Source organism: Elephantulus edwardii, unplaced genomic scaffold (assembly GCF_000299155.1).
Source record: "Elephantulus edwardii isolate Elephantulus edwardi_28Jun2011 unplaced genomic scaffold, EleEdw1.0 scaffold00033, whole genome shotgun sequence".
In the NCBI taxonomy this organism is placed as follows: Eukaryota; Metazoa; Chordata; class Mammalia; order Macroscelidea; family Macroscelididae; genus Elephantulus; species Elephantulus edwardii.
This window is the reverse complement of record NW_006399783.1, coordinates 6,640,219-6,664,912: the sequence shown is the minus strand read 5'-3', so window position 1 is coordinate 6,664,912 and position 24,694 is coordinate 6,640,219. Positions and strand designations below refer to the sequence as shown.

Sequence of the window (24,694 nt, the reverse complement as noted above, 5' to 3'; positions counted from 1 at the left end):
CATTTCATTTACTCTTTTTTTTTTTAAGTTTAGCACAGTTGCACAGTTATTTATTCTCTTGTTTGTGAGTGTATTTACCCTGTTGTTGTTGTTGTTGTGTACCAAAGAGTTGGAACCAACCCGTAGCTGACCCTCCATTGGGGTTGCAGAGGAGGAAATTGCCCATTCTTCTCACGTGGAGCAGCTGGTGGCCTTGAACTGTGTGCCTTCGGGATTGCAGCGCAGCTTCTTGCCACTAGGCTACCACCAAGCAGGAAAATATCATTAATTCCTGCTTTCCAGATATAGAAGCTGGTCCTAAGACTGGTCAAAAAGCCTGACTCGGTGTCGTGAAGCTAGTAAACAGGGAGGGTTGAAAGCCAGGCCTGTAAGATTCAAGGCCCAAGCTTTTTTCACAGGAAATCTGGTAGATAAGCCTCCCGCTCACCCTCAGTGGGGTCAGCAGAGATATGGCTGGATACTCTTCCCTGAACTCTTCCAGCTTCCCAGATTCCAGCCTTCCAAGATACAAATCAGAATGCACTGGGCAAAGAGCTTCAAATCAATCCCTTCCCCAGGGATTCACACAGCCAGGAACCGGTCTGTTACTGGGTGAGTGAGTGGGGCCCTGACATCCGCAGGTCTGATGTGCATATATAAGTTTGAGATGTCTCCTCACTCTGAGACACAGGGCTACCAGTGTCTTTCTCCACTGCAACCATTACCTCCAGCAGACAGTGTCAGGGTGCCACCTATGGGCTTGGGACAAGAAATCCACAGGGCTTTCTTAGAAACCTGCCTTCAGAGCCCCAGATTGTGTACACACAACACCATGCATGCACGTGTGCACACACATGACTATTAATAGAGAAAATTACAAATTAAGCCGATAATCTCAAGAGGTACAGCTTCTCTGAAAGTCTCTTGTAAGGATTTGTTAGAGAATGCTTGTTCTACAAACAGACAGGTTTGGGTCCCAGATTTATGATTTACTAGCTGTGTGGCAGTGGCAAGGGGGCAAGGGACCTCACTTCAGCATCCCCATTTTTAAAATAAAGCTGTGTCACAGGATTGCACACTAATGTATGCAGAACACCTAAGACAGTACCCAACAATCAGAAGGTGCTCAATAAGCTGCCGTGTTGCTACTTTCCCCTTCTGCCATCTGTTAATACCAGAGCAAGGAGTGAGCCATCAGTAAAGGTTATTTGATAAAAGTTTTATGGGAAATTATCAAACCATGACACTATGAACCATCAAGGACAGCCAGGTGTTCTCTGTGAACTAGCTGTAGCATGTGCATTTATAATATCCCAAATCTCATATGGGAATCCCAGAATGCTTAGTTGTGCTAATACGAAATCTGCACCTAGACCTAGAAACTGTTCTCCAAACTGAGCAAGGGAACACTGCATGGTTTAAAATCAGGAAGGCTGTGTGTCGGGGTTGTATCCTTTCTCCATATCTATTCAATCTGTATGCTAAGTAAATAATAAGTGAATCCAGACTCTATGAAGAAGACACGGTATCAGGATTAGAGGAAGACTCATCAACAACCTGCATTATGCAGATTACACCACTTTGTTTGCTGAAAGTGAGAAGGATAGGAAATGCTTGCTGCAGAAGATCAAAGACTACAGCCTTCAGTATGGATTACATCTCAACATCAAAAAAATGAAAGTTCTCACCACTGGACCAAGAGTCAGCATTATGATAGATGGAGAAAAGATTGAAGCTGTTAATGATTTCACCTTACTTGGATCAACAATCAACAGCCTTGGTACCAGCAGTCAGGAAATCAGGAGACGTATTGCATGGGAAAGTCTGCTGTCAGGGACCTCTCCAAAATGCTGAACAGTAGTGATGTCAGTTTGAAGACTAAGGTGTGCCTGATTGAGACCATGATCTTCTTAGTCATCTGCTGTACATCCGAGAGCTGGGCAATGAATAAGGATGACAGAAGAATTGCTTCCTTTGAGTTTTGGTGCTGGAGAGAAATACTGAATAGCCCAGGGATTGCCAAAAGAACACAGATATGTCTTGGAAAAAGTGAACTCAGAGTGCTTCTTGGAGGCTAAGAGGTGAAGTTTCATCTTTCATACTTTGGACATTTAGTTAGGTGAAGCTATTCCTTGGAAAGGGATATCATGCTTAGAAAGATGGAGGGTCAGTGAAGGAGAGAAAGACCCCCAAAGAGATGGTTGACATGGTGACATTAATGGGATCTAGTGTGTCAGAGATGGTGAAGATGGCACAGGATAGGGCAGGGCTCAGGTCATCTGTCCATGGAGGTCGCTATGAGTCATACTTGATGCCACCTAACAACAATAATTCCATATGCTGTTGTTGATTGCCTTCAAGTTGAACATGACTCATAGCAACCCTATGAACAAAAGGCTTGAAGACCCTCTACAACTATCAACATTTATCAAAGTTCATTGATTTTTCCAGAGGCATGTTATTTAGGAAGTGGATGCCACTCCTGCCAAACCTGCAATAGTATGTTACTGTTTTTGTATGCTTGCAATATATAGCGACCCTATGTACAGTAGCTCTGAATCCTTCCCTGTCCTGAGCCCGTCTCACTAACTCCGACACACCAACCCCCATCGCCCCAGTTACTGTATCAATCCATCTGCGCTGTCCATTCACCCTTCCGAGAATAATGTCCTTCTCCAAGGACCAATCTCTCCTGGCCATGTGCCCAAAGTAAGTGGGGCAGAGCTTCAAAATCCTAGCCTCCAAGGAGAGACTTGGTTTCACCCTCTCCAAGACAGACCTATTTGTTTTCTTGGCAGTCCATGGTATATATGTTCAAGACTCTTCTCCAGCACCGCAACTCGAAGGCATCTATTCTTCTGTCATCGTTAGTCATTGTCCAACTCTCTGAAGCATAACATGTAATTGAGAAAATCATGGCCTGGACTAAGTGCACGTTTTTATCCAGACTGATACTGTTGCTCTTCAGCACTCTGGAGAGGTCCATGACAGCAAATTTTCCAGTGCAATCCGTCTTTTGATTTCCCGACTGTTGGTTTTAAGAGTGTTGATTGTGGATCTGAGCAAGCTGTAATTGCTAACAACCTCAATCTCTTCTCCATGTAATATGGTGCTGCCAATTGGTCCAGTGGTGAGAATTTTTGAATTCTTCATGTTGAGCTTCAATCCCTATTGAAGACTACAGTCCTTGACCTTTATATATGTAATTATTTTTTTAGCCACCTCCTTTTTGTGAGATACTCAATTGAAACCATTTTTAGTTTGTATAACCACCTTAGAAGGTGGTTAAGTGTATCTTTATTTTAAAGATCAGGTAAATCATTGCTTCCTTCTCTTTAAAATAACCAAGTCTGAGAATAGTGGAGCTGGTTTGTGAAACCATGCTTCTTCCAGACATGACCAGCAGTGGCACAGGAAATAGTGAGTTCACAGGTCTACCAGAGGGTCACACCACTTGTTGAATCTGGGTTTCCAAGATTCTGAATATCCAGCAGACTTGAGAAAAAGTGGAAGAGTTTTTTGGTTGGTTGGTTGGTTGGTTGGTTGGTTGGTTGGTTGGTTGGTTGGTTAGTTGGTTGGGTTTTAGCTCTTAGAAATATATTGAGGGAGTTGTCCTGATGAGACCAAGCTGACAAATGGTCCTCAAACACTCGCAACATCAGACTCATCTTGGGTTTTGCATAGATAGTTGCATGGCCTTGGAGAGCCGTAATAGTAGTGTCCCTCACTTGAAATGAGTGTTGGTTCTGACGAGTCCTTTGTCAGTTCTGACATAAGTCGAGTATCTCTCTTTTTCATTACTGTTGGATTTTTATTATTCTTACTAATCCAGTCTCTTAATATCTGCAAGTGGACATCTGAGAATGAAAGTATCCACAAATTAGGAATTAACACATTCTGTCTCGTACATGTTGCTGACAGACAATAAGTTGCATCAACAAGAGATCAATAGAAGATGGTCGTCAGTGTGGAACTCCAAGACTCCTTGGCTTATAAAATGTCATAACGACTACTGTTGAACGTTTAATAGCTGTTATTGTTAACCTAATTAACACCAGACCTCTGTGATACATCATGAGAATTATCTTGTTCCGTATTCTTAAACACCCTGTTAAATCCGTTTCATTGCCCCACTTTGACCAATCCTGAGTCACTGCGTAGTGCAAATAGTTAAGCATTCTGCTAATAGACAGGTTGTCGGTTCAGACATACCCAGAGGTATCACTAAAGAAAGTTCCAGTGTGCAGCAGTTCTCCTCTGCTCACTGAGGTTGTAACAAGTGGGATTTAACCTTTACGTTGGACCCTACTCACAGCAACCCTCCATCTGCTTTCCAAGGCTATAAATTACAGGCCCTCGTGAAATCTCAGGCCTCTGTGAAATCTTTCTTTGCAGTGTGGATTCAAACTGCTGACCTTTTAGCTTGCAGCCCACCACATTATGAACTATATGCCATCAGGGCTCTTTAAGTGAGCCAAATAGCATCATAAATCTGAGAGAGGTGAGCAGAATGAAGCTGAAGATGTGGAATCAAGCAAATGTGCTTGGCTTTGACAATGGTTGTTATTTCTCAAAGCAATGAAAGTGGCGGAAGTGCCCAGGTCACAACTACATCATCATGTGCTGGGCTCTGCCTGCAGGAGGTCAGTGCTGGGCATTAAGGTGCCTACATCCACCACCTCCCCCACCCTGGCCCTCCCAGGGGAGCACTGAGCTGGGAGTCTCTCATACGTAAAAGCTCTCCACAACAGAGAGGCTGGCTGAGGGCAGGCACTAAGACAACCCACTTTAAGCTTCTCACAGTTCAGCTTTGTCCTTCCCCCTTCATAAGCCATTCATCTACCACCCACATTTCTGAGCTATTTAGCACCCACCAAAGACAAAAAGAAAATATTTTAATCATCCTATTCTGTGCTGCCTCAGACCCTTGGCCATTGCCATCACCAACATGGGTCTCATTATTATCACATTGATCAGAATAGCTGTTATTTATGGACCTATCATTGTGTACAAGATACCTTACGTATATGTCATTTTCAATCGTTGCTAGTCACTGCCTGTTGTTGTTGTTGTGTACTATAGAGGTCAGAACTGAACCATAACTGACCCTCCAGGAGGCTTTTGGAGGTAGTTAATCGCATGGGAAGAGATTGCCCATCCTTCTCTTACAGAGCAGCTGGTGGCCTTAAACCGTGTACCTTTGGGATTGCAACGCAGCTTCACGGCACTAGCCTATTCATAATTGATGGTGATCTTGTACATCGCAGAATAAGTACTCATAGGATTTTCTTGGCTATAATCTGTGAACCCGGAGAAAGGATGAAAGTTATACAGGAGGTGTCCAGGACTTTCATTTATAGGGTTGCTATCAGGCGACTCAAAGGCACTTAACAACCACCAGCAGCAGCAGCACAGAGAAGGCAGTTGGCCTAGTGGACAGAAAGCCATGCTCCCAAGCCAAAGGCAGGTGACTCTACTCCACGGCCCTCACGCCTGCCTTGAATCGTTTTTGTTCAAACATTCTTCTAGGTCATGTGACCCTGGTCTGTCCACTTGCTGTACAGAGGTAACTCATGGTTGCTGTGAAGCCAAACACAGTGACACTGATGTGTCAGATGCGAGAATGGTTACCCGTGGTGGACAGTGTTTGGTGAAGCTCCCTGATTAAAACAAGCTTGGAAACAGGAGTGGCATCCACTTCCATAATAGCTTGCCCCTGGAAATCCTATGAACCTGGAGAAAGGACGAAAGTTATACAGGAGGTGTCCAGGACTTTCATTCATAGGATTGCTATGAGTCGCCTGCGACTTGACATTACTTAACAACAACATATAATCTTTACAAAAGGGAGCACTGGTGACCCTGTCCATAGGGAACTGAAGTGCTAACCCAAAGGCTTCACCTCACTGTCAGCTCAACTCCACCAGCTGCTCTGAGGGAGAGAGATGGACAATTCCCTCCTGTGCCATTTACAGCCTTGGAAAACCTGCTAGAGGGTCAACTATGAGTCAGTTCTGACTCTATAGCAATAGGTTTGAGCTTGGATCTTTACAGGGGCAGATTGCCAGGCCTTTCTTCTGCATTGCCTCTGTTATTAGTCAATTCCACAAGCGGTTGTCATCTGATTGACACTGACTCATGGCCACTCTGCCTGTGTCAGAGTAAAGCAGAGCTCCATAGGATTTTCAATAGCTGGATTTCCAGGAATAGTTCACCAGGCCTTTTTTCCACAGTACCTCAAACCACCAGTCTTTCAGTTAGTCACTGAGCCCATTAATCAATTGCACTACCCAGGACCTCCAGTTAACTCCACCAGAGAGTGAAAACATTTTATACATTATTAACACGAGACTCTAAGAAAGTAATCATTTCATCAAGGCCCAAAACAGCTGAAACAGGGTTTTTCTTCATTCTGCTGGTCTCCAAGCTGTGTTCTGAGAGCGGCAGATGAAGTGGATTAGCACAAAGCCTCCCAGTACGGTGCCAGCCTAGGCCAGCTGCTTCCAGTGCTGCCTCTCCCACCGTCTGCTGTGCCATCTTCAACAAATTACCTCACTTTCCAAGTCTCCCCTTCCTTACCGGTAAAAATGGAGATAATAACAATCATACCAATCTCCCAGGGCCGTTGTGAGCATTATATTTGATCATGAATATAAAACTCTTAGCATGAGGTCTGGAATGGAAACTGTGCTCGGTGAATGTGAGTGAAAATTAGTATCACAATTTCCATGCCACATGCTGACTTTGTAAAAAGCCTTCATGTCAGTTCCAGCTCATAGCGAACCTATAGGACAGGATGGAACTGACCCGTAGGATTTTTGAAGCTGTAAATCTTAAGATTCAAACTGCCTCGTCTTTTCCTTGTGGAGCAGCTGGTGGGTTCAAACTGCTAACCTTCCCGTTAGCAGCCCAATGCCTAATCTACTATACTCACCAAGGCTCCTTGACTTTTAAAGGAGTGGAACCCCTTATTGCTCTGGTTTAGGATAAAACACAGAGCCTTTTACTCACTAAGAAACTCGTAGTGGATCCATTAGTTACAAGATAGGCTGGGAAGAACCAAACAGACATAGCCCGTGCCTCTGGATGCTCAGAGCCTGTGCCCGAGGCTACACTTTTTGAGAGCGTGGGTGGAAGGCAGTCCCCAGCAGTCGCTGTTCTGGGCCTGATTACAGGCCTGTAGGCAGTGACATCCCAGGTGGGAAGCCCCCGTCCAGGGCCGTGGCAGACACTGGTTACAGCAGAGGAAGGAGGAGGAATTTCTCAGGCAGATGGTGAGCAGATGGCGTGGCAGTGGGAAAGCTCCCGTGATCACCCACACCTGGTGAGGTGGCCAACCCACCGAGTCCATGGCCCAGAAATAAACATGGCAGACACTTCCCTAGGCCCCCACTTTCCCAGACTTTGCGTTGGACTGAACCCCAGTACTGGAATATGACCTTGGCCAGGTGTCCCAGGGGAGAAGCTGGAGCCAAGAGATCACAAGTTGGCAGCTTCCTGAGTCATTGAGTCTTAAAGTCCAATCCTGGCTTCTGTCCTCAATGGCTTTAAGATCATTACTTCATTTCACATAATCCTTCCCCTCCTACAAGCTTGTGAGTTCCCCTCAGAAGGGCCCCCTTGGACCATTGAATCTAAAGAACCCCAGCCATCAAAAACTCATCACAGGAGTTCATAATCTAGCCTAACGTGGTCACTCACCGTGAGAAGAACATTAGGATAAGTACCATCACTTGACTCCAGTCTAGACCGCTCAAAGATGAATCCGCAGCCATATCGCTTTATATGGGGCAAAGTCAATTGGCCATACTTCCACCTGGGGTCCATGTTACTCAAGTTGTAGATTAAATCTCAGTGAGGCTAATAATAATAGTGACTAGCATTTATAGAGTGCCTGCAATATGTTAGGCATTCTGTAAGTGCTAGTAGTATTTCCATAAATGCTGACTACTTACTAGTGTAAGAGACCATAGCAACCCTTTGAGGTAGGCTTAGAGTGGTTAAGATGGTTATTCAGGGTCATCCAACCAAGAAGAGATGGAGTCAGAATGTGAAGCTGGACTTCCTTATTCCCCAAATCCATGCTGTTTCCCTGCAGTGTGGGCTAGGGAGGAAGGCATAGGTTCTGGAAAGCAGTGAGGCTGGAGCTAGGACTCTGAGCTCTCAATATTCCCCTCCTTTCTACTTTGGAGCAGCGAGAACAAAGGCCTCCTCCCTTTGGCTTCTCCGAGTCCCACAGAAGACTTGTCCCAGGGTCTCTCCTCCCTCCTCCTCCTCCATGGTTCCCGGAGGATGCTGGGAACTGCCAGGGGCTCCCAAGTCATGCTAATGAGATGCTTCTCCTCTTTCCCCTTCAGGGCAAGGACTGCAGCATGCCCATCAACACCTGCATTCAGAACCCCTGCCAGCATGGAGGAACCTGCCACCTGAGTGACACCCACAAGGATGGCTTCAGGTAACAGCTCACCTGTCTTTAGTTATCTTCCACGGCTTGATCCATCACTGATTGCTTAGCAGACTGTGAAGAAGCTTAGCTACCTTTGCTGAGGACCTTCCATGAAGGATTTCACGTGCTTCCTGGGAGGTACCAGCATCCCTTCATCTGCAGATAGGGCATCAAGAGGATGAATGTTTTGTGCACAGTCACAGTTCACAAGCACTGATACCGGGACTTAAGTCCAGATAGTCTGTCTCCTGAACCAGGAGGACGCTCCAAGAGAAGTTCCAGAGGTTAACTAAAGGTGTTAACTAAAGCCTGGCGACTTCCCTAGTCTTTTCTGTATGATGAATTTTCATAATCGATGGCATCATCATATGCTCACTATGTGCCAAACACTGACTCAACTCATTGTCAAGTCAGAACCATCATATAGCTGACCCTCCAGTGGCTTTTCTGAGGCTGTAAATCATATAGGAGGAGATTGCCCATCTTTCTCCCACCGGGCTTCCAGGGCACTGAAATAGCCCTGCATTATCTAATTGAAATCCTCATAGCCACCCTGTCTAGCATGTTGATAGGTACTGTGCCCATTTAACAAATGAGAAATTGAGGCATAGAGGTTGATTTGCTCTATGCCACATATCCATGGAACAATAAATGTGACCCCCACTCATCCTGGATCTTTCAGCCCTGGGTCCTCTCTCTTCCCTAACATTTAGATCTTAGGAATAAAAGGACATGGAAATTACTTAAATTTTTTCTCATCCCTGACCTAGGAGTGGGACCTGGTGTTCATCACCTCTCTTTCCCTCACCCTCCCCACATGCTTTTAGCAGCCTGTTTTCCCCAGTCGACAGCCCTGGCAAACGCAGAGAGTTGGAGATCGGCTCCCCTGCACTGCACCACCCCCCAGCTCTGATGAGGTAGTGGGTGAGATGGCAGACCCCTGGTCATAAAGAAGGGGCCTGGGATACCAGATTCTGTGCAGACTTCGTAAAGCTCATGTTGCAATTAATTACTGAAAGCCCTCTGGCCGGAGGCTCTGCTGTGTGGTCTGAGGAAGAAATCAGCTTCTCGACTCTCAGTTCTCCCCCCCTAGGGATCTCAGCCCACCCATGTGTCCACTTGCCAAGTCAGTCCCATCAAACTCCAACTCTTGAAAAGTGAAAATCAGGGCAAAGTTTAATTTCCTGCCTGGAGCCAGCCAAACCTCCTACCGCTCAGACTGTCCACCGGTGGGGAGGAGCAGAGAGAAGAGAAAACCACAGAAGAGTCTTCCCAAAGTGCTGACCTGCCCCAGCCAGTGTGAACACCTCCAGGCTGAAACCCTGGCTCTGCCTGCACCCAGTGGAGGGCGGGGGCTCAGAAGAGAGAAGAGCTTTCCTCTGATATAATAGGGCTGTTCCGTTCTCAGCTGGAGCAGATGGAGCCCATTTCCATCCCCAGATACTGAGAAACATCCAAATGAACTTGAGATATTTCAGGATAAGTCTTTAAAGCTCCCAGATCTACAGATGTAGAGTTGGAAATGGGGTAGAGGGTAAAGGTAATGATACTCCAATACTGGGGAATGGCATGGTTTGCATGTAAGTCATGCTTTCCAAGGAGCAGGGCCAAATACCCATAGGCATTGGTCCCTGAGGGCCTTGAGTTCTCCCTCAATTAAGGCCATAGCTGGTAAATTGGAGACAGACTGTCAGGGAGAGCTTTGCTCCTCCATTCCCCGCTTAGATCTGGAGTTATGCAGCCATCACATACCCGTCACATGGATGTGTCTCCAGTTTTGAGTTGGCAGAGCCAGCTAGACAGACGAGAAGAGAAAGCACCTGCCCTCAGTCACCTGCAGTCCATCGTTCTTGAAGTCCACCCAAGCCCCACCAAGGTTTCCAAGCGAGAGATACTTCACACCGTCTGTCCGCTTCACTAGCAGCCCCTACGCCCTGGACCAACCGTCCACAACTCACTGCCCAGCAAGCCACAGACCCGGGACAGCCAAAGTAAATCCTCTTCAGGAAGATAAATAAGCAACAGCGTGGCTTGTGGTTGGTAAAACCATCCTCCTGGATAGCTCTGACGGAGCAGCCTTTTTCTTGAAGACCTGAGATTCCTACCAGGAAAGCAGATCTCAGACATTCTGCTGTGCCGCAAGTCAGACTCAAAAACCCTGGCCTTTTGGAGATGTGACATGGTTTTCAGGTTGCTGAGGAAAGAAGGTCAAGCACGATTCTGTTGTTGTTATTGCTGGTTGCTGTCATATTGATCCCTGACACGTGGTATCCTTGTGCAGAATGGAACAAAGCCATCCCAGCCCTGTGATGGGTTAGGGGTCAGTTTGTTGTACTTCATATGATTTTCAGTGGCTGATTTCTAGCAGTAGATTACCAGGCCTTTCTTTCTAGTCTGTCTTATATGTAAGCACAACTGAAATCTGACAGATAGGTAGAAGCTTCTCCTGGGGAACAGTGACTGGGAATCGAACCCAGGTCTCCTACAAGGAGAGCAAGATTTCTATCACTGAACCACCATTCCATCACAGCGCCCCATTTATGATAGTAAGAACATCTAAATCAGTTTCTTATTACGTTTTTAAAAAATCATTTTCTAATCAGGGCAGTCTCTGAGGCAGATATTTGGGATTCCAGGTCTGAGCCAGCATGCACGTTCATGGTTGGATAAGTCCCTGACTAACGGTTTGGGACATATAAAAGATCTAGATCTACTGTTCATGAAGTTCATAGCCATTAAGTCACAACCAACTCACAGGTGACCCTCTGGAGGCTTTCTGAGGCTGAGACTCACCTGGGACTCTTCCCACCCTTCTCTCTCAGAGCCTCTGCTCAGAGAGAGGCCTGGCCTGGGGGTTCTCAGCACCACCTCTTGCAGATAGCACTACTAGAACACACTGGATTCATGAAGGTACTTCTTTAATCAGAAACAAGCCTCCCGCCCATCCCCAAATGTCCACTTGCCCCTCTCTCCCACCTGCCAGCACTTATTTGTTCCAGCTTACCTTGTTCCTTGATCCTGGTATGTGGCCAAGGTCAGACAGAGGACAAGTGAGTTATATTTTTATCCAAAAGACTTCGCACTGCAGAGACTAATTAAAGAAATGTCTCCTGCCTTTTTACAGTGCTTTATGCCCAGCTCATCAGAGGCACCTGAGGGGGGGTCATCACATCTAATCCTCTCACATCCTACAACTGGAAGGGGCTCAAAAGGAGTCAGGATTCATGGTGAGAGAAGTAGTTTCCTTGAAGAAAGACTAAGGAAGTGGATGGTTTTGTCTAGAACTGAAGGTAACTCAGGGAGCTCTGGTAGCCTAGTGGTCAGAATCTGCACAGCAAACCCAAAGACACATGGTTCAAATCCACCACATGCTCTGAGGGAGAAGGATGAGCATTCTCCTCCCATGTGATTTACTGCCTCTGAAAACCCACTGGAGGGTCAGCTATGATTCTGTTATGACTTGACAGCAAACAATAACAACAACAATAAAAGTAATTCAGAAGCCTGATACATGGCTGCTAATGAAAAATTGGGATTCAAGTCTAACATAGTGATCCATCCTATAGAGATTACAGCCTAGAAAACCTTATGTTGTTAGTGTTATGTGCTGTTGAGTCGATGGCTTATAGCAACACTAAGAACAGTGAATCATCTTGCCCTAGCCCGTACCATCTCGTCACCAGTTCTGATATGCTTTACCCCATTGTTAATCACTGTGTCAGTCCATCTTGTTGAGGTTCTTCTTCTCTTGCCTCAACCTTATACCTTTCCAAGCATCATCTCCTTCTCCAAGGACTGGTTGTTGTTGTTGTTGTTGTTGTTATTGTCGTGTGCCATTGAGTTGCCTGCGACTCATAGTGACCCTATGCATGAAAGCCTGCCCTGTCCTGAGCCAGTCTCACCAACTCCAACACACCTACTCCCATTGCCCCAGTCACTGTACAATCCATCTCATCTGGGATCTTCCTCTCCTGCGCTGTCCCTCCACCCTTCTGAGCATGATGTCCTTCTCCAAGGACTGGGCCATGGATTGGCCCCCCGCTAAAACCCTATGAGGCAGTTCTGTCTGTCACACAAGATCACTGTCAATTGAAATTGACTCATCAACATCCACAAAACTGACTGACACTTTCTGAGCATTTTCTCTGTGGCATGTTCCCTTCCAGGGGCCGTTTTGTGATAGACTTCCCACCTTCCACGCGTGTGGCAACATGGGTTCAGTTTTACATTAAGGTGTCTCACCCATCTGTCAGGGGAGTCTTGCTTGTTGCTGTGATGCTGGACAAGTTTCAGCAGAGCTTCCAGACTGATGTGTGCCAGGAGGAAAGACCTAGTAATCTGTTCTGAATATCAGCCAGTGATAACACAACAGGTCACAACAGTCTGACCCCCAGATGGCCATAGAGATAGAGCGAGACTGAGTGACAGAGTGCCTCTCGGTTTGCATGGAGTCATCAGCAGTCAGGGTCAGCTCAAATGGAAGCTGATAACAATATACACCCTTCTATGTCCCTTACTTGTATAATCTCATTTAACCCTCACAGTTGCCCTCAGGGTAGATAATGATGTCCCGCTCTACAGACGGGTAAACTGAGAGCTGAAGTGTCCAGTCATTTTCCCGTGGTCAAACAGTTCAGAAGCAGCAAACCTAGATGCGTTGTCAGGAAATCCCGCTGCAGAGCCTGCGATCATGACACTGTGCACTCTTCCTTGTCAGGACAGTAAGGCTGCTTTCAAGTGAAAGTCATTCTGCAGAGACGACTGTTACACACAATATCTCTCTTGATCCACAAACAAGATGGCACTAAAAAAGGAGTTGAAGGAAGGGAGGTGTAACTGACATTTAGTCACCTGCAGACGTTTTAGTTACGGGCACACTCAGAGATATAGCAGGTTTGTTCCAGGACAAACCCGCATAGCCAGTGTCGTGCTAAGTGAGTGACGTGGATGGATAGTCTTTGGCTTCCCAGTGCATGTAAAAGTTAGGTCTGCCCTATACTGTTGTCTAGAAAGTGTGCAACAGCATTGTGGAAAAGTGTGACATGTAGGAATTTTAAAATAAAAAAATGCAACAACACACAGACCTGAAGTGAGCACGTGCTCTCAGAACAATGGCACTGATCAACTAGCCTAGTGCCAAGTGGCCACAAACCTTCAATCTGTAAAAGAATGAAGAGTCTTCAGAGTGCAATCAAATGAAGCTCAGTAAGAAGAGGTGTGCCCATGTACTGCAGGAACGACAGCCAGCAGTAAGGCAGTGTCCCCGGGGGGGAATGGCTGCTGTGGATGAGGCAGCGATGCAGGGTGTGAGGAACCAGCACTGTGCCCTGAAACAGGGCTGGACAAAGTCACGCAGGGGCTCGGAAGTATCTGAAGGTATCTGCCTGCAGGGGGATCCTGAGACCTCACATACTTCAATGTGCTGCTGCTCTCCAAGCCACTCTCTTCCAGAAAAGAAACCTGACTGTGTCTCTCACCTCTTTGCCCAATTCTCACTCCTCTGTGTTATTCCACACCTTCCTGACCCCTGGTTCCCTTCCTTCCCAATCCCCACATCCCCAAAGCTGCTCCTGCCCTCTCGGCTTTGAGGGACAGCGGTGCGAGATCAACCCGGACGACTGTGAGGATAATGACTGTGAAAACAACGCCACCTGTGTGGATGGCATCAACAACTACGTGTGTGTCTGCCCACCGAACTACACAGGTAAGAGTTTGTGGCGCATGGGAAGGGGTGTGTGTGTGTGTGTGTGTGTGTGTGTGTGTGTGTGTGTGTGTGTGTGTGTGTGTGTATGTGTGTGTGTGTAGCTGGATGGGAGTACTATGCCCCAGAAGAATATAATTTTCTTCGCTTCTTCCAGGTGCCCCACTTCTCTTCTCCCTATGAATAAGAACATAAGTCCCAGGACCCCAGATATACCATAAGAGGCTTCCCAAAGGCCCTATGAGCTTGCTCAAGCCCACCCTCCAAAAAATCACTAAGCTCCCTTTGAAGCAGCACCTTTCTGGTCACTTAATTAATGACCATTCCCTCCTTGGTGGACCCTAGAGACCCAGTGGTGTTTGAAGCTGACAGAAAAGGGCTGGCTCAAGGGTTAAACTTTGTTCAGGTCTAGCCAACCTTCAACCTTCTCTGGAAATAGACATTTCACCAAATACTTTTTAGGAGCTGAGGACACAGAAGTAGTCAAGACCAAGTTCATTCTGCTATGAAGCTCATAGTCAAGGAGGGTAACACATGTATTCAGTAGAATAAGAATGTAACATCCATAAAACATCAGGCATGGGGTAAACTATGGCATCACAGAGGAGGAAACTAATCAAGCCTAATCCAGAAAATGCTTCTTACAGGGCTTTATTCTTCAGGATAATCATTCTACCCATCTATCCCCATATCACAGGAACTTTATTTCCTGTGTAAATAGCCCCTAATGGGATAGTTAAATACACTTTAGATGAAAAAGCAAAATGCCACTGAAATGCTTGTTTAATTATAGAATAAACCTAAAGTGACCTATTCCAGACTAGAATTCCATGAAACCTCAGCCCTAGGAATTCTTCAAGGAAAAAGCTCCATGGGCAAGTAAGTTTGAGAAATGCTGCATATAATAATAACAGTCTACTCAGAGTGCCAAGACACACATTAGCATATTAAAGGTTCTGAAATGCTTTGCTTTAAAGAAAACTGTTTAGCCCAGCAGTCCTCAAACTTATTTGATCCTAGAGCTGTTTTTTGTCCTCCTGGAATGATATTACTAACCCAGAGAGCCTGTGTCAAGGAACATATTATAGAAAATAACAGACTAAGGTAAGAATGGGGGGGGGGGAATGACAGGAGGATGTTACAAATCTGGGATCCCACACCCTAGCCGTTAGGAATTTGACTTTGATGCTTTGAGTAATAGTGGAGGTAAAAGGCCAGAAAAATGAATGGGAGCAGTGCTCAGGCCTGCAGAGAAAAAAGCCAAGGAGTCCCCTCTGCTCCTCATTTCTATGTCTTCATCAAGGCTTCAACCTAATAGGTATGTCCCCAAGCGTACTCTGGAGGCTGCTAGAATGTGCTGAGGCTGGAGAAGACCTTCTACTCTACTCTACACTGGGCCTTGGGATCCAGCCAAATCTCTGTGCAGGGAAAGGCATGTGAGAAAATTCCACCAATGGTCTATTTCCATAGACTTTGTATCCACTGGCATTCCAGGGTGGAATTAACAACAGGTAGCCTTTATTGTGCACCTACTATATGCAGTGCACTGAATTAGCCAGTAGACATAGACTCCCCACCCCCCTCCAAGGTATGCCTTCAGCTAACTAAGGGTTTCTGGTATAAGAATCCTTCTGTAAGTTAAAGTATTGTTTCCCAAGAATCTATTCAGCCCAAGGAGAAAGATGCCAAAAATCACAGTAGTTAAAGAAAGGAGAGAACAAAAAGTTAAAACTGATTTTGTAGCAGAGGAGGAATTTGAACTGAAGTGACAGAGGCCAAGAGCTTGGCTGATGGCTGCTACGAGTTAATGCCTACTTGATGGTGTTTATCAACAACCAGACTTGGCAGTAGGAATGAGAGCTGAGGAGACACTTAGTGAGGGTCCTTCAGTGGGCATGAGCTGTTATCTGCAATTGACCATGTGCTCTTCTGATTTCAAAAAGAAAGACTTAGTTCCTGGTCCTGAGGCATCAAAATGTTCTGTCCCAGAAAATGTGCCCAGTCCTACAGAAACACTTGTGGAAGAGGCTGAGGGACCCATGTAGAAAGGAGGACTTTTTGGAGACCTCGTAGGATGGGTTAGGGGTCAGTTTGCCCCCACCCAGAAGAAGGCAGAGTCCCGGATGTGTCTGTCCTCAGATACTCCTCCGTATTGTTCCCTGGAAGCAGCAATTTGAGCAGCTGCCGGCTCTCGCTCTCACCCTCACCCTGCCAGTGACCTCGCAGGGGACTTGATGGGAGGAGCTGCTCTCCTACATCACCCTCCACCTGGCTGACCGCATAGAACTTGAGGAAATCAGGTTGCACCGCTGATCTTAAAACACTGATCTTAAAGCATGGCTCTGAGAGCTACCATAACATACCACCCCACATTCCTAAGACGCACGCTCAGGTGCTGTGGGCTTCTCAGAGCTTACAGGTACAGGCATATATGACCCGTGAGACATTTCATGGCACAATGAACTTCAAAGGGCATTTATCCAGAGACCAGGCCTTCACGTTCCTTTCATGTTTGCTTCCCTGCAACAGTACAAGGGGCTTGCTCATCTGCAGTCAACGAACAGTACTGCTGACACACGTCAGCCTCCCCTGACTCCTCTACAGGGATGTGGGTCCCCTTTGGGCTTCCTTGCGCACACATGGAGCGCTGTGTTGGAATTGCCTGAGCATTTACAGCTGTCCCCCTGAGGCTGGGAGAAGACAGGACTTAGTCACTGTTGTGTCCCCAGCACTTGATACAGTGCCTACCACACGGGATGTGCAACGAATAGGAACACATAAGCAGAGGCCCATGGTAGGAGTCAGACAGCTTGTGGTTTCACTGAAGTAGCCCCTGAATCATCAAGCAGTTGATGGTTTTGTAACAGTACCCAGGGAGGAGCTGGAATCTTCCCATTGCCACCGTTAGGGGAACCAAAGCAGAGGCACAGAAGATGACTGACAGAGAGAATGCACAGTGTCCCATACCCACGGTCTCCTGACTGGGATAGGAATGAGTCTGATCCTCTGCTCAGAGTATCCCCCAAAGACCCTCTGTGAGGCCTGAGTTCTTGACTCCACTTCTCCTGTCAGGTGAGCTGTGCGATGAGGTGATTGACCACTGTGTGCCGGAGATGAACCTCTGCCAGCACGAGGCCAAGTGCATCTCCCTGGACAGGGGCTTCAGGTAAGACAACGCCATGGCTTCAACCCTCAGCACAGAGGGTCCTGAGAGCTCTGCCAGCCACTTTAGGCAATAATTAACTAGAGATATTGCTGCCCCGTGTCACCTTTCTCTGCTCATCTCACCACCTCCTCTCACTTGGCTAGCCTGTGAGGAGAGGTAGGATCAGGTGCAAGGGCCGAGTTTAGGCATAACTCCCACCCCCTACCTGGGACACTTGAGCCATTTATTAAGAGCAGGGAGATTTTACCCACTTTATCTCAGTCCTGAGCCTAAGAGTGGTGGGCACCAAGGAGAACACAACCAGCCCTGAAAAAAAAATCAGTGCTTGGTAGTGATCATCATTGCATTCGTGGTAGTCGCCATGACTTATATTGACTATTACTCTATGCTGGAGGAACTCTGGTGTGTAGTCCTTAAGGAGTTTTACTGTTTGCCCAAAAGTGGCACCTCTCTAATGGTTCAAATCCACCAGCAGCTCTTAGGGAGAAAGTTGGGCGATCACCTCTCATGCGACTTACAGCCTTTGAAACCTGCTGTAAGGTCATCTGTGAGTTGGTTTCAACGGTACACAACACTAGTACACAAGAGAACTCCAGTGGCTTTGTAGAAAGGAGTTGTGCTGCCAACCCAAAGACAGGCAGTTGGTTTGAATCCCCCAGCTGCTCCATGGGAGAAAGGTGAACAGTCTCCTCCTATGTAGTTGGCTACCTCTGAAACTCTGCTGGAGGGTCAGCTGTAAGTCAGTTCCAACTTGACGGTACATAGAAACAAGTGGTATGCAAACACTGACTTAACTTCCCTCAGCATAATGATGTCGAGCTTCAGCTGTATCAAGGCACACATCAGGGCTTCGTCTCTCTTTAAAGATGAGCCATGCTCTATTGTCTTTGCTTGCCTGGCTCGTCTGTTGTTAGGCATGTAGGTTTCTACCTTTTGGCTGTGGTGAGAAGGGCTGCACTAGTGTACACATTTCTGTTTACTGCTTTCAATTTTGAGAGGTCTATACCTAGGAGTGGAGTCACTGGGTCATGTCGTAGTTCTGTGTTTATGTTTTTTATGAACCTTTTTTTTTTGTTAAGTTTATTTTTTTCTTTTGATTAATTTTTTATTATACTGGTTTATTTACAAAATTTGAGTTCATTGTTTCCCAGAGCAGGTTCTTCTAATTTCCCCCTCATCAAATTACAACTACATGATTAATACTCCCTGCCCCCTGCATATCCTCATCCCTCTGCTTCCACCTTCACCCCCCCACCTTGGATCCTTATACTCATTATTCTATAATAATGGTTTCAGACAATATTTGTCCTTGTAGGACTGAGTTAGTTCACTCAGTATAATGCTCTCCAGTCCATAATTTAATTTTTAAAGCAAAGAGGTATATACTTAGGACAGTCCCTGATACAGTAAGTCTAAACTAAACGTAATTATTCTTGTTGTGTAAGAGATCTGGGGGACACTGTCTTCAGATGCCTCTAAACCCTGGTCTCCTCCTTTGAATGGAAGGTGATAGAACTTTCCTCACAGGCTCCCCTGAGACTCTCAATAGAGATGCCCAGCACAGAGCTCTGCACACAGAAAGCACTACCTTGAGTGTTGATTGTATATAAAAAGTGGCAGCTCCATGTCCAAATGTGTGAGTTTCCAACCCCGCCCTCCTCAGCCTGGTTCCTGAAAGCAAGCCCCACTTGTATGTACAGGAGACATTCATCAGCCTGCATCAACAAAGGCTGCGTGCAGGCCCACCCATAAAACTCAAGGTGGAACCAGGCTTTGCAGAACCTACAAGAGTTGAAAGGCTCTTTAAAGAACTAGAGTAGGTAGAGAGAAGGTGGGGTTACCTGGCAGGGCACTCACCTGGAAGCCCGCCTGGCCTATGGAACAGGCTTGTTCTGCCTGTGTTGCAGGTGTGAATGCCTCCCTGGCTACAGCGGGAAGCTCTGTGAGACGGACAACGACGACTGCATGGCCCATAAGTGTCGTCATGGGGCCCAGTGTGTGGATGCAGTCAATGGCTACACCTGCACGTGCCCCCAGGGCTTCAGGTATGGCAGAGGGCCACCACAGGAAGGAAGCAGCCTGGGCCAGACAAGATGGGATGGAGACTGGCCCAGGCCACCCTCACTCCAGAAATCAGTGGTACCTTCCTGCCTCCCACCATCTTGAACCCCCACAAGTCCCATAAGGAAAATAGAGCAGATGCTGTCAATCCATTCTGTAACTTCTGGGGGTGGGGAGACTTGGGGGAGGTGGACTTAGGTTCCAGCTTGATATAATGTCAAGCTGGGATATGATTCCATCCAACATATGCCACCATCTTGGAACTCAGCCCAAGGGTAGGGCCAAGCGTATAGCCACACTGGCAAGAATTGCCTTTCTAGGTCAGAGGGAAAAAACAGTACTGTGTCCTAATGGTAGAAAAATGGAGGTGAATTAGGGGGAGGGGGCTGGGGATAATTTCTGGAACTATGAGGCCGCAAAGAGAAAGAACATGTCTGTGGGGGAGAGAGAAAGGACAGGCCTGGCTCCCATACTGACAGTTAGAAAGGATGGGGAAGGTCGAGGGCTAAGGACACATTTAAGGGAAACATGGGAGCCAAATCCACGCTTATCCGTATCCACTGGATGATGTAAAGGCAAATCAAGAGCCGCTGGATGGCATAAATCAGAGCATGCAAATAAGTCCTGGTCACCAACTTCTGAACTGTAAGCCTGGAAGGAACCATGGACTCTCAACTCAGTTCCTCCAAACCTCATTTCAACTGTTTGCATTAGACACAGGCTTGTGAAAATGTAAATTCCTGAGCCCCATTAAGAAACTACTGAATTTTAATTGAGGGGGTAAGGGTTGGGCTGGGAGGAAAGGGTTAGGAATCTACACTTTTAGCAAACTCGCTCCCCCCAGAAGTTTCTGATGACACTGACATTTAGGGACCTGTACTCTAAACTCATCATTTTATAAATAGGTCTGGAGAGGAAGGAGCAGAGACTGAAGCTTAAAACCAGGTGCCATCAAAGTCGACTATGACTCATGGCAGCCCCGTGTGTGTCAGACTTGAACAGAGCTCCCCAGAGTTTTCAGTGACTCTTCAGAAGTCGTTGGCCAGGCCTTTCTTCCAAGGCACTTCTGAATGTACTTGCCCTTCCATCCTTTTTTGTTTGTAACCAAACAATTAACCATTCATACCACACAGGGACAATGAAGGCTCAGAGAAGGAAAAAGACTCACCCCAATAGAGGCAGGGCCAGAAGGGTTCCCCACCTCCAATCTCTGCCAGGGGGCTCTTTGGCTGATTAACTGTGATTGTCTGCCCTTCTGCCTTCCTTCCCTCCTCCCTTCATGCCCTCCTCTATCCTCCTTCCAGCGGGCTCTTCTGTGAGCACCCCCCACCCATGGTCCTGCTGCAGACAAGTCCCTGCGACCAGTATGAGTGCCAGAACGGGGCGCAGTGCATCGTGGTGCAGCAGGAGCCCACCTGCCGCTGCCTGCCAGGCTTCGCTGGGCCCCGGTGCGAGAAACTCATCACCGTGAACTTTGTGGGCAAGGACTCCTATGTGGAACTGGCCTCCGCCAAGGTCCGGCCCCAAGCCAACATCTCCCTGCAGGTGAGCTTCACCATGCCTTGCCCTTGTGGGGACCCCAGACTTCGTCCACTCTTGACTGTTCAGCGAATGGCTGGCTTTCTGGGCAGGAGGAACCCTGGAGACACCACTAGAGGGCACTGGCCAGCTAGTGGCCCATGCCCAGTGAGGCTGGGAGCTGCGGCATGACCCCTGGGACCTTCCCTACTTTGGATATGTCCAAGTAGACCCAGTTTAGAGCTGGAGCTTATGGAGGAAATCTTTGTTCAACAAAGATCTGCTGAGCAGCTGTACATGCAGGGACCTCTGTAAGCATGGGGTTTGCTGAAAGGCGCAAAAAGTCAAGAGACACTTTCCTTAGAGAGAGTGCAGTGGACAGGTATTCTGAGGTTAGGAAGGAAGTCTGGTTGCTCCCACTCCTGGGGTCAATGTCCTACCTTCACTCAGTGCCACCTACTCAGAGACCCCTGTTTCTGCATTTCAATGAATGAAAGCAGTCCCTGGTGCCCAGAAGTCCTGCTGTCCTGTCAGAGCTTACCTGTGCCTCATTGCATCGGCCGGATGTGTGCCGATGGTGGGAGCTGATAGATTCAGGATAGATGTCTGGCAAATGAGTGTCTCCAGAAGCCCATGCTGCTTTGCCATCAACCAGGTGTCCTACTCCATGAGCTCTAGGTGAAGCAGGTACTCATGCGTGGGGACCATGAGGGTCCTGAAGGCAGAAAAAGAAGAGGCTTGTAGCTTTTCCCTAGTACACCATCGCTTCCTCCCTCCTGTAGCCCTCAAACCCACGACCCACCCAGGCTGAGAAAATACAGCCAAGACCCCATCACCCAACTGGGATTCTGTCTAGTGTGCTGCTTCAGGCAAAAGACACACAAAACTGAGAATATTGCTGCCTCTGCCTCTTGTTCTTGCTGAATCCCAACTATGAATTGCTACTGTGTATACTCCATAGAACAGATACTGGGGAATTGAAAGCAAGCATGGTCTTCGCAATCACCTCTTATGCATCAGAGTTGGACAATGACCAAGGAGGATAGAAGGAGAACTGATGCCTTTGAGCTGTGGTGCTGGAGAAGAGTATTGAGAATACCATGGACTGCTAGGAAAACAAACACATTTGTCCTGGAAAGGGTTAAACTGGGTGGCTCCTTGGAGGCAAGGATTCTGAGGCTCCACCTAACATACTTTGGACATGTTGAGAGGAGAGACTGGTCCTTGGAGAGGGACATCATGCTTGGTAGGGTGGAGGGACAACGCAGGAGAGGAAGGCCCTCTATGAGGTGGACCGATTCAGTGACTGGGATAATTGGGATGGGAGTGTCAGAGACAGTGTGATTGGCACAGGACAGAGCGGAGTTTAGGGCTGTTGTATGTAGGGTCGCTATGAGTCGCAGGTGACTCGACGGCACATAACAACAACAATATCGCACTCATTATTTAATGAGGTCTCTTCTTCTCCTGTGCAACTAACTGCCTCCAAAAACCCACCAAAAGGACCGTTATTGGATCAGTTCTGACTCTACAGTACACGAGGATGGCTGTGCCCTCAGGAGTCCTCATGGTGTGGGAGTGAATTGCATGCTGGATTGCTAGCCCAAAAGTTCAGGTCTACCAGGTTTCTCCATAGCAGAAAGCTGGGCGTCTCTTCCCATAAAGATGTACAGCCTCAGAAACCCAGTCACTATGAGTTGAACTCGATAGCAGTGGGTTTGGAATTTGGGGGTTTGGTTTTATTGTGGGGCAGGAGGAGAGGTTACTCTCACACCTGAGTGGAGAACTTCACTAAGAATGATGACCCAGACAGATAGGAAGTCCTTCATGCCGGTGTAGACTAAGGATACAGAAATCATTAAACAAATTATGCCTGGTACAAATGAAGGAGATTTCCAGATGCTAGTGGAACTCTTCATAGAGGTAGACAGCAAGGCAATACCTAACCTTCTCTGGGAAAAATCTCCTTTCCAGGAGAAAGTGGCGTTTAATCCAAGACTTGCAGAGGCGTAGACCTTGGCCTGCAGTGACCAGCTGGTTGCCACCTGAATTTCTAGTCTTAGTTCCACACTCTAACCACCAAAGAGCTTTCCTACTCCTCTTACAAACCCTGGGTCATATCACCTACCTTCTCTTTCAAGAAATCTAAGAACCTCACGTCTACCCATCCACTGCTCCACGAGGAAATAATAGATTCCCCGGCCAAGTCCATCTGCACTAGAGCATTCTGTTTAATCTATTAGCATTCCCAGCCATCTCTTTCATTATTAGCTCTCTGTCTGTGTTGTTGCCATGCTGGGTATGCTGGAGTCCGGCAGCTCTGTTGAGTGCTGTATTCCAAGGGCTCGGCACATAGTAGACGCTCAATAAATGGTTCAAATGAGTGAATAAAAGAATGGAGGCTTAAAACAAAAGTGAATAATCGTCAGTGTAGCCTGGCACACTGTGACACTTGGCGCCACCCATTCAGCGACCTGATAAATGAAGAAATAATTCAGAGATGAGACATAGTGGTACATGGTAAGTGCTCAATATGTATTTGTTGAATGGATCAATCGGTATTTTGCTGAAGTAAAAGTATCAGTCCTGCCCCAGGAACCAATAGACTCCATAGAGAAAAAAAAGATGTGGACAGAATTCAGATAGGGAGATTTCAGGGATTACCACCCCGGGGGAGGGCCCCAAGGGGAGAAGGGAGCCCACCCACACAGCCTGCCCTCTCTCCAGGTGGCCACCGACAAGGACAACGGCATCCTCCTCTACAAGGGAGACAATGACCCGCTGGCGCTGGAGCTGTACCAGGGCCACGTGAGGCTCATCTATGACAGCCTCAACTCCCCGCCAACCACCGTGTACAGGTAAGGACACGCGCCCTCCCCACCCCAAGTCCAGGCCGCAGGGCACTCTGCCGCCTCGCCCCACCCACCCACACTCTCTCCTGGCACAGAGCAGGGGCAGAGAAAGAGGCGGGAGAGGAAGGCAGGCCCACTCAGGGAGATGACACCTCATTACCATAAGATAAACGGCCAGCTGGCTACTTTGCAGAGAGCAGGGTGCTCCAATGGGGACGAGGCTGCTTAATGAGATGCCCTTTTCAAAATGTCATCCTAATCTTTTATTAGTTTAAGAAAGAAAACAGGTGGAGACGAGCATGAAACTCAAAAAAGAAATTCAAGAGCATTAAGGGGCAGGATGACTCCTTGGGTGACTTTCAAGCTGCTCTCAAGGACGGTTTCTCCTGAACGCAGGTTCCAACCAGCGACGTGCTTTTTGCCTCATCAGTATGCCGGCTGCACTGTGGCTGCATATTTTACATTACATCAGTTTTAAATCTGCTCACTCTTTAAATTTAGCTTCATCTAAATCACAGATATGCAGGTTCAATATGTTGGGTTTCTTTCTACTTCGCAGTGAAATAATGCATATTACATGTAATACAGTCGTAAGTAATAATGCAGTGAACAAGTTGCCTTTGTGTTGACTCCAACTCAGGGCAACTCCATGTGTGTAGAGTAGAACTTGCCTCCCAAGTGCTTGCAGTGTCTCGTCTTTTTCACAAGTGGATCACCAGGCCTTTCTTCCAGGGCACCTCAAGGTAGACTCAAGCCTCCAGGTTTCAGTTAATAACCTGTTAATAACCCTTGGCCTACCTGGGAAGATTAATCATCCAGTGCTACTTCACAAACAATTATCAAAATAGAAACTTTTTCTTTTTTTTTTGTTTTTTTTCTCTATATTTTATTAATTTTCATAAACCTTTACAGAGATTTTGGGTTTCCATTCATTCATTGTTGCACTATTCTCTCTACCCTCCTCCCAGTTT

At 47.1% G+C, this 24,694-nt stretch overlaps 1 protein-coding gene across 1 annotated transcript in view; it reads left to right on the top strand.

Annotated features, from left to right (window-relative positions):
- The window catches only part of SLIT3 (slit homolog 3 (Drosophila)), a 915,040-nt gene that overhangs the window by 860,896 nt on the left and 29,450 nt on the right, over positions 1-24,694 (top strand). The window contains exons 27-32 of the mRNA XM_006884333.1: positions 8,337-8,434; positions 13,990-14,129; positions 17,199-17,292; positions 19,200-19,337; positions 20,658-20,898; positions 23,599-23,729. Of these exons, the coding sequence (XP_006884395.1) occupies positions 8,337-8,434; positions 13,990-14,129; positions 17,199-17,292; positions 19,200-19,337; positions 20,658-20,898; positions 23,599-23,729 (842 nt within the window). The remainder of the gene's footprint in view (positions 1-8,336; positions 8,435-13,989; positions 14,130-17,198; positions 17,293-19,199; positions 19,338-20,657; positions 20,899-23,598; positions 23,730-24,694) is intronic.